Genomic DNA, 14,946 nt, shown 5'->3' on the forward strand with positions numbered 1-14,946 from the left:
TTTCAGAAACKTAACAACATGAATGCCCGTGCTGATGTGTACTTAGGTATTCATTTATAGTCGTGGTTACTTAGGTCTGGGGAGCACTGTGAAGTCTCTAGTGAGTTTGTGAGTAYGTTTCCATACCCTGTTGTATTTGATCCTCAGTTTTGACTACAGGATTTGGAGGCAGTTCAAGAGGTCAATACATGTCTGGTCCTCATTGCATGAGTTGGTTCTTATGTTTGTCTGATTGTCTCATGTGATAGAYTCCTTCAGCTCACTAAACCAGCAGAAAGCTAGCCTGGCAAAATGTCTGCATTATATCTGCTCATGCTGCAGTCAAGCATGCGAGACATTCCCCAAGGCAGGGTTTGGATCCTGGCTGCATAGGGAGAGCAAAGGAGAGAGCTGAAGGGTCTGATTTTTTCTTTCAGAGGCTGTGCGGTGAAACTCTAGTTTCTCTGTATGTGCTGAAATAATACCCTACAACAAGGCAACTCAAATTAGCAAACCTATCCCATGTTCTGTATACAGTCTATCTAGACGAATTAGATTTATCATACCCTGAAGCTAAGTGCAGGCCCCTGCAYATCATCTGGCAGCGTCTTGAGCACATACGTTATCTGCTCCCTGATTCAGCTGAAGAGCTAACGCTGCCCAGACACCTGGTTTATTAAAATCCAATGTCAAATTGAGGTACGTGGCAGATTGAGAAAAAAGGCACACAAAGGAGCCTTTTCATCAGTCAATTCACTGATCAAAGTGAAAACTAGTCCTGGAAAAAAATCTTGAGGGACAGGGTAAACAGGTCTTATTTGCCATTTTACTGAATAATCAGCAGCCTGGTGCAAAGGAYAGAAAGAAAATTCTGTCTTGTGTAGGGCGGGAGGACAGAAACATCCCTTTTGGCAGCAGCTCACAATTTGATTAAATGAGTAATGAAGTTATCTCCTGAATTGGTCCTGAATTGTCTGTGTCTGTTTCTGGTTTTAACTGTGCTAACTGGAGTTGCCTGTCCTGGCCAGCTGGCTCAGGAGGGACATGCAATTCAGCCTGACACATACAAGGATGTTTTCTGCTTGGAAGCAAATTCACAGATGGGAAATGATGGAAGGGACAGCTGTGTGGCAGTCACAGTGGGTCTGAAGTTAATGGCACAGATGCATGAGAAGAGGTTGTCCTTCAGTGACACAGGTTGGGCCAAAATGAAAGAACTTATTCTGGGAAGCTCAGGGAGCGATGCTACATGCGTAAGGGGACTATTCCATTAATTAAGAAGAAGGSGCCAAAATCATATAATAAAAATCTTATTTTAGCAATTTGTTTTTCATACAATGTATTCTTAAAATTTATATTAGTTCTGTGAATGCCCCTTTTGCAAGCAGTCTGCACTTAGATAGTGAAACTACATCCTGAGACTCAAATCTATCTTCTGTGTACTTCTATATTCTTATTTTAGCCATCAGGATTTCATACTGAACGTTATGTTCTTGCTATGGGAAAACTTAAGGACTCTCCCATGTTCACCATGGTGAAATACTTGAAATTGGAGCTATTGAAGTGTTTGATCAGAATTTGCCTGGAAGTATAYGACTTTCTGATGGCCAAAATCCATTTTTTCAAGTTTGAATGAAATAAGAAGAGAAATTTGGGGTTGCTCTGCAAAGACACTAGATGTATTTGGATGTAWATACATATATAACACAATGAAATGCTCTTCTTTATCTGAATGAACTGAACCAGGAGTATTTGTGTCTTCTTAGCTGCTGAGGAGCAGAGCTATTTGTTCTTCCTGAACTTTGCGCATGTCTGTGATGATTTTTGTTTGGATTATCCAGACTGCATATATATATACATATAAATATATATATATATTTGTATGTGTGTATATATATATATATATAAATATATATATATTTGTATGTGTGTATATATATATATATATATACACACACACACACGTGTATATATATATACATATATATGTACACATCTACATACAAACATTACACTGCATTTAGGTTATACAGTTTATTTATTTGAGCAAAAACAAAGTTAAAATGCAAGTTAGTCTACAATTTTTTTCTTATGCATTTGATCTCAATATTTTTCTTCTGTCCGAGTAGCACTCCATACAAATGAACTAAAAAATATCAATCAAAATTGTATTAGAAAATATGAAAACTGAGGTCTGACTAACTCCTTGTGTTGCTATATGATAACTTAWATAGTAATTCCTCACAGTAAGAAGGCTCAGTTAGGTGTAATGGTAATATTATGGAATGGATTGGGTTCAAASGGACCTTAAAGATCATCCTGTTCCACCTTCTACTAGACCAGGTTGTTCCAAGCCCTGTCTAACCTGGCCTTGAATGACTGCAATTTAATGTTTAGTAACCAGTGGAAATGCAACTATTTCAATAAGATAAATAAAATGCAAAATCAGTATTATATTTCAGTTAATTGAAATGAAGTATTTGATAATAAAAATAATGGTTAAAATCTCATTTAAACAGATTTCCAATTCACCTTACTCTAGAATACTTTGCTCAATGTAATATGTATTCACATTTGATTTTTTTTCCCACTTGAAACATGAAAACACAGTCGATTAGTAGGAAGGATAGTTGAAACGAAGCAGAAACAAGCTTGAAAGTAAAACTAYAGAGGAAGCTGAAGGATCTGGTGGAAAGCAATCAGATTTCATCATAAGCTGCTTAAGAGCATGTTCCTGTTGAAGACAGCATTTTTCCTACTTGCCTGGTGTCACTTGGGCAGATGCATGCTGGGGAGCAATTGAGGTCAGCTACACGTGGTGGGTGCTCAAGGCTGGGGACACAGGACAGGGAGGAGATGGCAAGAGGAGAAGGTGCAGTGGATGCTGTGTTGGTGATAGTGCTGATGAAAAGCTGTATGTGTTTTGGTTTGGACAAATATCCACGCAAAACCCTSGAGCCCTCACCTGTGCCTGGGTGGATCTCCTGAACTACAAGGCTAGTGGAAGTAGGTGGCTCAGTAGAAGTTACAACATCTTGGAACAGATTCATTTGAACATGTCCTTTACTGTGAAACCGGCAAGAAGGGCTCTGTGGTTTGGTCTGAGCTGTGTGAACTCTGACACTGGCTAACAGGTGGTGCTTTAGAGTGGTGCCACTGGGCATGAATGGAGCACCRTGTGAATAACATGACTGGTGGTGACAGTCACTGCTTATTTCATTTGCCTTAGGTAGAAGGGCAATGCTGCAAAGACATTYGAAAGAGGTACTATGGTTAGAAGAGGCCCTTTCAAAGACAATAATTTGCACAATTTTYATCAGAGATACTTCTCATTCCAGTTTATATCCTGGTTGTACCCAAACTTCTTGGGCTGTCCTGTATAGGGGAGCTCAGCATGGTTCAGTATGTTAATAGGTACTGGTCCAGGTAATACAAAACACTTTGAAGACTTCTACAGTATTCTTGCTTAATCAGCCTATAGCTGATGTCTGTTAATTCAGGTGATCAGCAGGGATGGTGTCCTGCTTGCTGAGCTCAGTTACACCCATGGCAGTGTCACACTGCTTTTAATTAGAAYTGGATTCATCCAAAATTAATGGAAAGCTGGGCACAGACCTTTTCCTTACAAAACCATTGTTAAATAGGTCTTGTTTAAACACCTTAGAAATTATATGCACCGGCTGACATTTCTGTCCTAGGTGTAGTCCAGGTTTCAGGGACATAAAAGCATAGTGGGTTTGGAAGCTGCCATTGCTTTGCTCAAGTGCAGAAGCTGGCACTGCACTGGTGAAATAGAAGAGAGGTTTTTTTCTGTAGGCACACAGAAGGAGGAGGTGGAGCACCATGTGGCACATTCCCAGCAATACATGAGCTGGAATGCCAAGTGAGTAACTTTGGAAAGTATTTTGAAACTTAATTTGGACCCTTTGCCTGTTTCTCTGGAAGTTTACCATGTCAGCCAGCATTTTAGTATAGAAAACAGAGTAGCCCATKCAGGTTTTGGGAAGCACTGCTGTCCAGAGGCTTACACAGGCCAGAGGAGCAACAGAACCAGAGTACCCAAGGGTCTCAAGGCCCATAAATGAAAGAGCTGAGATCTATAKGCCAAGACTGTGCTCTGCCTGGCCAGGCAGCTGGACTTCCCGTCCAGCTCTGTGGAAGAGCAGCATGGGAAGTAAGAATCTCCTTATGAAGAAAGGGACAAGTTGCAATGGAGCACACAACACACATGGCTGAAGAAATAAATGCCTGAGCAGCAAACCTGCAGACCATGAGTAGTGTATTTTGGCTCTGGCATGGATTGCAAACTCTGTTTGTTCCCATCTTCCTCTGCATACCTGGGAGCAGCACTTTGCTTTCCATCTTGTGAGATGTAGGTGGCTTGTCAAAGCCTCAGGAACCTAACCCAGATTGTTATGGCTGTAAATAGAGTCCCTAGAGAGGAGCTTCTTCAGCTGGCCTTTGTTGTCTGCCAAATGAGGGAACATGTGTTTAGGTACATTTAATGCCTAAATGTTTTGTTGCATGGCTTGACAACTGATTGGTGTAATTTTGTCTCAGTGTGGTTGGCATACAAAGCAAGCATATAACTAGCTGTAGAGGTAACAAATTATAAGCTGTAGTCAAATTGAGGTGAAAAACCAATAATTTTTAGCTTCTGAATGCAAGGTTGTGTTGTGCCAAGTTCCTAAACAGTGTGGAGAGATTATACTTCCATAAGAAAACAGATTTGAATTCAAGATGCAGCTCTTGCAGCTCCTAACCTTGCAGGAAGMAGTTGTGTCAGAGCTTCAGTGACCAGAAAGCAGAGCCTCAGAACCTGCATGTGTTGCAGTTCACACTCAGTGGGTTCAGGCCTGTAGTACTCACGCTCTTGACTTCTTGAACTTACTTTACTGCATTTTCTTTCTTTTTATATTGAATTGATGTAAATTGAGAGCAGCTTTGTCTCAGAGYAGACATGCAAACACATATTTAAGAYCTTGTTTATAGGTAGATGGTTKCTTTTTTGGGCTCACCTGCCTTGGTTTTTYGTAGCCTTCAGTCTTCTACCCTGATTCTAGTCTCTGTGCTTAATGATTCACCACATCTTTACTGAATTCTTGTCTGACTGGTTTTCAGAGAGCATAGAGTCTACTTCCCCCTTCAGGAAACCTTTGGAAAGGGATGGATGGTTTTGGTTGGGGGAGTTGAGTGTATTTATAGTACTATATAAATAGAGCAAGAGGAATACTTGCAAAGCAGGTGGTACTGGGCCATTTATAGAAAAATGTATGATTTATAAATGGATTGTTCCAGGTTGTCTCAGTTTGAGACAATGTTTTCAGAGAAAAAAATGTTACAGAGTAAATGTTTCCTCTGAGGTGAAAAATTTGATTATTTTTTCCCACCAATATGAAATAGACGTTTGGGCAAAAGTAAAGAGAAAAAAAGTAGTTTATTAACAAAACACAGTGCCCACAGGACACAGATTAAAAAAAAACTGTCAGATATTTAAAAGTCCAGGAATGCACGCTGCCCTCTCCCCCAAGAGCCACTCAGCAGAGAAAAGATGGCAACTCCTGTTCCCCTCGAAAAAAAGAAACAAAAGAAAAAAAAGTCCAGTGGCGCTTGGGCAACAGTGGGAAACCTGATGTTAGTCCTCTTCTCACCTCTGTGGGTGAAACAGAGGGCTCAATGTGCTTTTCTGTCACCGGCTTGGCTTCCTCCGGAGTCCGGGATGCGCGGTGCGGTGTTTCCCTGTCAGTGCCCGGCTGGTCGGCACTTGTCTCCTGGTTCTCGGACCGCAGCCCTGCTTATCCACTCCAGAAAATCACAGGAATCGCGGAAAGGAATAGCAGTTCAGGAAGAGCTGTTTGCCCAAGCTAACAAACACGAGCTAGCTAAACGGCAACAGTGTAACTCTGCTGCACACAGCGAGCTGAGCTGCTAAAAGCCCAGCTTTTCACTGCCCGCTGCCTTCCCAGCCACCCCTGCCCCTTGTTCCGGGTCGGATTTAAAAGCACAAGCACCTTTTGGGCATACAAGCTGAYGGATTATAGGAATACAGGACTGGCACAAAATCAACCCAAGACACAGGCAAACCTTTTGCTTTGCCTGTGGCCTGTCTTCTGCAAAAATCTTTTGAGTGTTATGAATGTTTATGCTGCTTTGTTGTGGTGTTTTAAACTTGCTTTCAGCTTATGAAATGACATGTTTGTCTCTTTAAATAATAGGAGGAGTGGAGGGAGAAAATTKATAGTTTCCTGGGCAGACAAGTCTGCAGAGCTTTTACAAGAAATCTTCGGCATGGTTGGAGCAGAGGATAGCCCAGCTCACCAACACCTCACCCTTTTCTTTGCCTCTGCTCTTGGAGATGTGCTTCACAAGGTCTCCCTACTACAAAGCCTTCTCTTTTGATAATTTTTGGTGGCCTTTTTTCTTGAATGTGCTTGTGTGCCATGTTTCAAACCCAAAAGCATGTTRTTGGTAGCATGGCAGGGTACTCAAGTGAAGTTGTGGCAGAGTTAAAGCAAGCGTAGAGCAAGTCAARTCTTATGCTGAAAGCACAAATAGCCCAGATTTATTTTGGGGGAATCATACTGAGTTTACTAAAACYTTGAAGAAGGAAAAGTACTTCATCTGCCTGTGAAATATTCTCTGACCAGATTAAAATGAAGTCCTGAGGCTGTGCCAGCTATTTCCTGRAGAGCTCACAAGTGAGTGGATTTGCAAGAGCTGGTTCAGCAAACTAAGAAAAGCTGCTTGCAAACAGTGATGAAGACCCCCTGTGCCTTTTCCTTCAAAAAGCCTTCAAAAACTTTTGGAAAGCAGAAAACACTCAAAATTGCTGGGTGAATAGATTTAGAATGAAAATGTTAAAAAAAAAATACATCTGAGGCTGTACAGGTTTAATCTTTCTGTGCGATTTTGCTCTCTATTCTATGCAGTTCTCAGTGGCTTCCTGGCTCACCTCAGTATTTGGTTCCCACTGGAGGAATCCTTTGGAGGTCTTGCTCCTGGATGAGAATGTGCTATGAGCCAAGGAGCTTCCCAGGCTGACTGTGCTGCATCCTGACTGCAGAGCAATTCTCTTACTCTTCTGTGAACTTCCCTACAGAGGCTTTCACAGCTATTTGAGCCCAGATGGTGTTAAGAAAGGTTGTCTCTTCTCTCTCAAGGAAGTTTCACATAATTCTTGGCTCAGCACCCAGATCATCAGCCCTTTTTGTTGCTGCCCAGCTTGCTTTAAGGAAGGGGCAACGTGTTGTGCACATTATGGGTTACAGCAGCTTGCCCAAGAGATCCCCTTCCTCTGAGACAGCTTTTGGAGCAGTAGTGGACCAGGAAGATAAACATCAGAGTCATTTCAGAGTGATGTTGTTTATTGTGTGCACTGTAGTTGCATCTAGAGACGAAGGATGAGATCTAAGTTGATGAGATGAATGCATTTTATAGTCCTAGCTTTGAACCCCTAGTAGGATTTTATTCTTCTCATATAATAAATAATAAACAAAGTAGTGTAAGAGTACGAAATGTGTGTCTCCCCTTCTCTAAACACTTTATGGACGTGTTTGTATTGACAGCAAACTGTGTACCTGGGCAGGTTTAGGCAGRGTGCATCCCAGGCCTCTCTGGGTCTTGTTGCTCTTTGTGTAGCTCAGGGAGGCTGAGAAGAAATATCTGCAAGGCTATAGCAAAAGYTTCTTTGAGCAATCTAATGGAGAGCATTTGGTGCTCTGAGGTGTTCTTTGGTCAGCTGCTGCTCAGTAGAGAGGGGTTATTACATTCGTGCCCTCCTTCCCTGTAGACTCGGCTKTAAGCAAAAATGCAAGGTGTGAACCCAAGACACAGAAACACTCCTATGTGTGTAARAACCCACAGAGAAAGGTGGCTGATGTGCACACAGTTTTTTAATTCCTTTGTGTAGAGTGGACAACTTCTTTGTCCCTTGGTTGACCCCAAGAATAAGCATGACCTTCCTGCCTGCCACCAGTGGCTGTCTTTTCAAAGAAGCATAAGAGAAGGGATATTCTCACTAAATAAGGTGAAGGTGGTCATTCTAGTACTGTGTCACCTGTCTGTACCTTAGCTGCAGATAAGCTTTGTGRTGCTTGTTGGAAATCCCTTTTGTGTCTGTAATCTCATGTGATGCTGTTTCAGAGGGAACCAGGWGGATGTTGAGCTCTTAATCAGTCCCAGTGTATATGGAAGTTGTAATTYGTTAGAAGAAATACTTTTTTATTCCATAATATCAGAATGACAGTAACCAGCTTTCCTCGGGGACTTACAGTGCATTACTTTATGACTCTTACTCCTCTTCTGAATAAAAATTCATTGTGGAGTAAGGGGGTTGTTGCCTGCAGATGAACTGATTTCTGAAACTCTCACAATTGGTATGTTTTAAACCAAAAGATCTGAAAAAGAAAAATGATTGAATTTCCCAAAGCAAAGGAGCTAAAAGAGATGGAAGTTCCTATAGCTGATTTTCAGACCGAAAAGGCAATTTGTTTTGTTTTGTTTTGTTTTGTTTTGTTTTGTAGGACTGGCTTCAGCCACAGCAATGTTAGTGCTAGCACAAATGGTACAGCATTGCACAGTATTTGGGGTGAGGGAGACCCCTCCTCCCTGGGGCATGTTTGTGTGGAATTGAGGTGTATGGAGAATACCACTGTTCTTCCACTTTTTTTCTTCTGTGGTTGGTAGCCCATAATATCGTAAACAAAAAAATTTGACTTGTAACAATATTCAAAAGTATTTTCCTAGCACACTCAGCTGATGCCCAGGAAGTCCACCACATGCTTACTTCCGTTCCATCAAATGAAGTTGATGACTTCATTTATTTAATCTGCAGTAACAGGTACAATTTTCCWGAATAACCAGGTGATCTGCACCATCAGGTGTGATCATCTCTTGCCAGAGCCCTYTTCATGTTGCTGCAGCTGCTTGCTCTAGAAATTCTTCTGTCTACAAACACAGCCAGAGTGTCTAAAGTAAAAATTAAATTCCTTGTAAACTCAGCCATATTTTTCCTCCATCCTCATTGCTGTATTTATACTTGAAKATTTCTCCTCTGGCTCTGTGGCAGCAGCAATTTCCCACAGACATATGGCAGCTTCACATACTGTTGAATATATTTTTTTTCCCTTTGCTGACTCTGCACCATCTGATACAATGATGGTTTGTGCTGCCAAGCTGATGGTGTTACCTGCATATGTTCCACTGAACCAGGACTATCTGGGATCATATTTATATCTCACCTCATACAACAAGGTCTGCCCTTCAGTTGTGGGCACTCCTAGTGTTCTGCCAACAAGGAGCTTGGATCTCCACACCTGTGTGTGGATGTGTGTGGATGTGTTTTGGCTGTATGTCTCAGGGATACAGTACAGCCTTGCCTTTGGTGGTGGGATGCTAGGGTTTGGGTGTGTAGGGCATGGCASGGGATGTAAGTGTTACCACATACTAAACACAGTTTTTCACTCTGCTCATCTAGTAATTTGCAGTTAATTTGCAGACACACTTACGGCTGAAATACCAGTGGTGCATGGAAGTGAGTGCAGTTTCTCAGTTGGAAGGCCTGCACTTTCAGGGACAGCTTTCAGTGGGCAGGACAAGAAGTAAGCAGACTGACACAATGAGAGCAGGACTAGGTTTGCCTTCTGCACYTGCAGGTGCTTTGTGTTGCATCAAGAACCAGCTTCTTGCAGGCTTAATTTGAAGCACAGATGAGTCTAATGAGAAATCTCTAAGCTTGCTTTGATTAACGTAACTTGCAATACTTTTCCTAACAAGGTGTCTTTGTTTCAGAATCCCTATTTGCTCTTCTGAGGATTAATTGGYTCCACTTCCAGCACCATGGATGAGCTGCAGGATGTTCAGCTGACAGAGATCAAACCACTCCTGAATGACAAGGTAATGCTGACTGCTGCTTTGTCCTCACAGGTGTACTCGGGGTGATTTTATRTCTGGCTAGGAGCCCTAGCTGCCAGAATCTGTTTATGAATTAAAGTACCTTAAGTACTGAAACCCAGTAAATTCTTCCCCAATGTGGTAATCCACCACCACCCACTCTTCCAAAGTCTTAGGGAAAGACAGACTACCACAGGTCAGGTAAATCTGGAGTCCTGGCCAAACAGTATGTGATGCCTGTACTGAGGAATTGCAAAGGCTGGGCAGCAGTTGGAAAGGTGATCCTGTTCTGGACCTGCTGTAGCTGCAGAACCTCCAATAAGTTTCTMCTTGTTAGAGAAATGCTGGATTGTATCCTGTTTTCTTTTACTTTTTTTTTGTTTAAAATATTCTGTTTTAAATGATCCTTTTGTGTTTTGACCCCTTAAACAGCCCTGTCTCCCTGCATTTAGTAATGGAGAGGCATTTCCTGTTGATGCCTGCAGAGCCCAGTTAGAGCAGTCCAGATTCATGCAATACTAAGACTTCAGAAGATCAGTGTATTGGAGCAACTCTTTAAGTCTTTCACTCTGTTTTCTGTGGGCTGGAGAAGAGCCATCTCTGGCCTCTGGGAGAGCCCTGGCCTCACTGGATTCTGCCACAAGCTGTTGTTGCGAGTGTCTATATTCGTTACAGGCATCCCAACATGATCTAGCGTCTTGCATCTGCAAACTGTGACTATGAGCAATGTGGTTTGGTCCATAGCTCACAGACAAGCCTARTGGTGTGGGAAGGAGTTCCTAAGGCTTTGATGTTTGATGGTTGACATCAAGAACTGGCTTATGCTGCCAGAGGGCTGTGGTGCTTTGTCCACTCACTGTGTATTTGCAGAAGACTACATTGTCCCCCACAAAATGGGTGCAATCTCTGAAATTCTGCTGTATTTTAGTCTGTTCTGATTAGATTTTGCCCATTTCTTCTGTGTTCTAGCATATCTGTTCAGTCCCTGTGAAATCTAAAACTCAGCTGAAATCTGCAGTCCAGCTGCCTGTTCTAACAGACTAGTGCTGACTGCTGGACTTCCACCCTTTTAAAAAATGTTTCCTGGAAGGGTGAGTCTTGAAAGTAGAAAATGAGTGTAGGGCACCAAACAAAAATACAAAATACAGGCCTTGAGAACAGTTTGTAATTTCAAAATAAGRGACAAACATTTACAGAAGACAAGCTCCCTAAATGCAGTGGCCCAGATCTTACTCATGATTCTTCTGTGTTTGAATTCAAGGGGGTAGATTGCCCTTATTTCAGTCAGCTGACCTAAGTAGAAGGCATTGAAGCATGCCCATTCAAAGTGTTTTTCACTTTCTAAGTTTTCAGTCTTTCTGTCCTGGTCAGCCTGATCAGCCCCATCCAGTCCTTGCTTGTGAGTTGTGGTTCAAATGCAGAGTGCTCACCTGAACAGAACACCCAGTGGTGTTAACCTGCACACAGAAGGGCACACAGAATTATTACTTGGTTTCCTTGACTCAGTGTTGAAGTCACAGGAAGTATATAGTGTCTCAATAGGGAGAAATATGAAGGGTGGCTCCAGAGCCATCCTCAGTACTGCATGGGAARAGAAGTATGTGGTGGCTCTCCCTTTCACACTGTCTTAACAAAAGGAGGGCCTCAGGGAGCAGCCACCTCCAAGGTGGCCCTTATTAAGGCTTTCAAGCTTGAGATAATACTTAAGTGCTTTTTAGACATAGTTTGTGGAGTATGAAAGTGTGGTGCAATAATCTGCTGTTCTGTGCAGCATATCAGAGTCCAAAATACATTGAAATGGCAGTTCACTAAGGTTTTTACTGACCAACCCATTTCAGATGTAGGAGTTTGAGTTAGCATGGATTAATGGCCAGAAATAGTACAGTAAAACTCTTAAGGTGCTAATGAGTGAGTGCTCATGAACTCTTCAGATACAAAAGCTGCTGTACACAGAGAAGGAGCTTTTGTATCTCAWACTCTAAAATCAGTGGAATTACCTGGAAGTAGAAGTGGGTCATATCTTGTTCACTTGTCTGAAATKTARGTAATGCCAYTGCRGACGACTGGGTCRTGGCTTTSTTCTGTCTCAAACCAGCAAAAAATKACAAGCTTGACTTTTAAAGAATACAAACACCGTTTTGTTTGTGTGTAACTTAAGCCTAATATCGAGTGCAGGGGAGTAAAATACATTATGTATTTTTACCTTATTCAGGTTCACTAAAATGCAGTGACTTTATACTGGGGAAGTAAAGGAACTTCAAATGTTCCCATTTAGTTGAAAGAGAGAGAGAGGTATTGCCTGATCAGGAAAACTATCCCAGTGACACGTGTTTATTCTGGCACCTTTAATTGCTGTTAATTCAGCCTCAGTGAAAAGTTACTGAAATGCCAGAGCTGGATTCAGGAGATTAAATGGGCAGTCTTTAGGCTGGGTTGARTCAGCCCAGCCTGCTCTGTGCTCCAGGGTGCAGCCAGGGCACCTTCAGAAGCCTGGAAAACTTGCCTTGAAGTTTCTCAAGTTAAGACAATGAATAAGCGGTTTAAAGTCTAATCTTCAGTGTGTTAAAGTCAACTATGTGGGAATCGGGACATGTCAGCTTCTTTTGCCTTGTGGTATGCCTTGACAGCAAGCAGCCCAGTTCCGAGTCTCATTCCTTGCTTTGTGTGTCATTTCTTCTGCACTCACTTGGGGAATCTCAGACTTTTCTAAGAACAAATTCGGATCACCTTTTTTTTAACTTAGCTCGTGCCATCCAAATCCAGTGCTGGATACAAAAGTTTCTCATTTCTCCATAGAGAAATGAGTAGCTGAACTGACCTGCTTCGCAAGCTGGTAGCAGTGTCAGAAATCTCAATTAATTTCAGGGTCTCAAACTGAAATACGAGGAGGCCATTTTTTATTTTCTTTTCCCCCATCCTGAGGATTTAGTGAGCTTTTCTATGTCTTGGTGAAAACATTGCTGCAAGTCAATACTTAACACAGAGGAGGAAAGAGGGGAACAGATTCTTAAAACAGATTTGCAGATATCTCAACTTAAATGTCTCAAAGTGCAGAACGTAGGTAGCAACCCCTGCTCTTGCTAAGAAGGCAAGTGGGGAAACAGGGCCATGTGTTTACTCATGGAGASGAGTGAGGGTGCTCAGCCAGAAGAAATATTTGGTGTGTTTCTGTTGTCCATATGTRATCCTAGTTTTCTAGTAATTTTAGTACTAAGGTGCTATGCCTAAAACACATAAGCTGTGGGATGCTATCTCAAGTTGTTTGCTCAGCCTTTTGCTGACAGTTCACAGTGATGTAAYCTACTGTGTGGTTAGATAGTGTTTCACAAAGCACATGGGCACACAGGCAGGTTCCTGCAAACTTACCAAGCTGCTGGATGCCCAGTGGGTGCTGTACTGACTGTTCACCTGCGTGCATGGGGTCACCCTCTGAGAAGAGTCAGTGGTTAGCTGCTGAGTGCAGTTCCCATGCACTTGCGTTTCAAGAGTTTGCACTTCTCCCTTTGTGTGCCATGGAACAATCCCATRCCTGCAGCAGTGGCTGCACAAGAACTGACCACATGGCTTCTCTTCTTGTGCTCAGTACATGAGATCCTAGGAGTAGTCCTTCAGAAGTTTTGCATCCAAATTGTTAATGGATATCAGGAGCAGACAAAACCCAGCCCCATACTGTGGCCAGTGTCCTTCCTGTGTGCATCTGTCCCTGCTTGAACACTGAGCTATGCTCACAGGTACTCACTCCCCTTAGCTGGCAGCCTCCCTACAGCCCTATAACCTTGTATAGGAATGGGCAGAATTCGCTTGTGGGTTGCTTGTACAGTCTCGTGTTTCACTGCTTACCTGACTGCAGCCAGTCTCGACAGTGCTGAAGCAGAGGTCTCTAGGGGAGACTTTCATGATGTTGTTGGGGGTGTTCTGGGGCACTATGCTGGTCTCTGATTTTCTTTTTTTTTTCCTTTTTCCCTCTTTTTTGTTAACAGAATGCAGCTCGCAACTTCCAGGACTTCGACTGTCAGGTAAGACCATGTGCAGAAGACAGGGATCAGTTGGTTACTCCCCATAGCTCAGCATTAATGTAGAGAGAGAGGTGAAATAAAGTCTGTGTTTTAATTTTAGCTCCTGTTGAGGTTTAATCAATAAAAGCTAAAATATGCCCAGTGGTAGGAATTGCCCTTCACTTTCATGCCAAGAAGCTTGTTCTGAGTTCTGAGGTGCAGACTGCTCTGACAAGGCTACACAACATCTTGCTGGCTGGCTGGTCTCCTAAAAAACACTTTCTTGGAAAAATGCAATATGCTGAAGAACGACAGCTTTTTCATGTCCCTTCTAGTTTACTGGCTGGGAAAGGAGGAGCTTGCATGTTCTACCTGTTTGTCTTGAGAGGAGTTGGAAGTGACAAAGCTGCCCCAGATACAGCACTCTGGTTTACTGAGCCTGTCTTGACACAGCMGTGGTCATTTTCCAGGAGTTTATTGATGGTACAGAAGTGAGCCCAATGGCTCTGGTTGCCATAGGAATAATCATTTTGTAGAAGTGGTTGCTCCACCAGCATCCAMGACAGATGACATGCTCTGTGATGGACAGAGCACAGCACTGAGATTCTGAGAGGCATTTTGTAGAGCACAGGCTCATTTCCCAACCGGATTATCCTGCTGCCTTCTTACTGAGCATGTGGATTGGCACCAGTGGGTGTTGTTTCTCTCTAGCAGTTGGAGGCTGCTGTGTCTGTAGTGCTCTGCTCGGTGCAGGGTCATACAGCATTGCTGYAGCACACCAGGGTCTGGCAACATCATAAATTTAATACAAGTCTGTGGATGTCGGTGATCCCAGAAAACAATTTGCAAGCTATGCACAAGTGGGAGCATAGTAAATAACAGTCCTAAGAAGGTAGTCTGTATTTTTTCCTTCTCTTAATATAGGCATTGATAGTACCTCCCCATGTGGGCAGGTACATGTCACTGGACTGCTTTAGCTGAATTCATTTTGAGTTTCGGTATCTTAAAGCCTACAAGTATAAAAATCTCTAATCTTAACACATTCTAACTTTGGTGTCTGGTCTGGAAAGCAGCAATAGTG

At 42.6% G+C, this 14,946-nt stretch overlaps 1 protein-coding gene across 1 annotated transcript in view; it reads left to right on the plus strand.

Moving 5' to 3' along the window:
- NDRG3 (NDRG family member 3) overlaps positions 1–14,946 on the plus strand; it is a 57,980-nt gene that overhangs the window by 16,694 nt on the left and 26,340 nt on the right. The window contains exons 2-3 of the mRNA XM_057376665.1: positions 9,769–9,873; positions 13,851–13,886. Of these exons, the coding sequence (XP_057232648.1) occupies positions 9,817–9,873; positions 13,851–13,886 (93 nt within the window). The 5' untranslated portion in view covers positions 9,769–9,816. The remainder of the gene's footprint in view (positions 1–9,768; positions 9,874–13,850; positions 13,887–14,946) is intronic.

The sequence above is a fragment of the Malurus melanocephalus genome, unplaced genomic scaffold (genome assembly GCF_030028575.1).
Source record: "Malurus melanocephalus ecotype Western Australia unplaced genomic scaffold, MMel_1.1 scaffold_287, whole genome shotgun sequence".
Classification (NCBI taxonomy): domain Eukaryota; kingdom Metazoa; phylum Chordata; class Aves; order Passeriformes; family Maluridae; genus Malurus; species Malurus melanocephalus.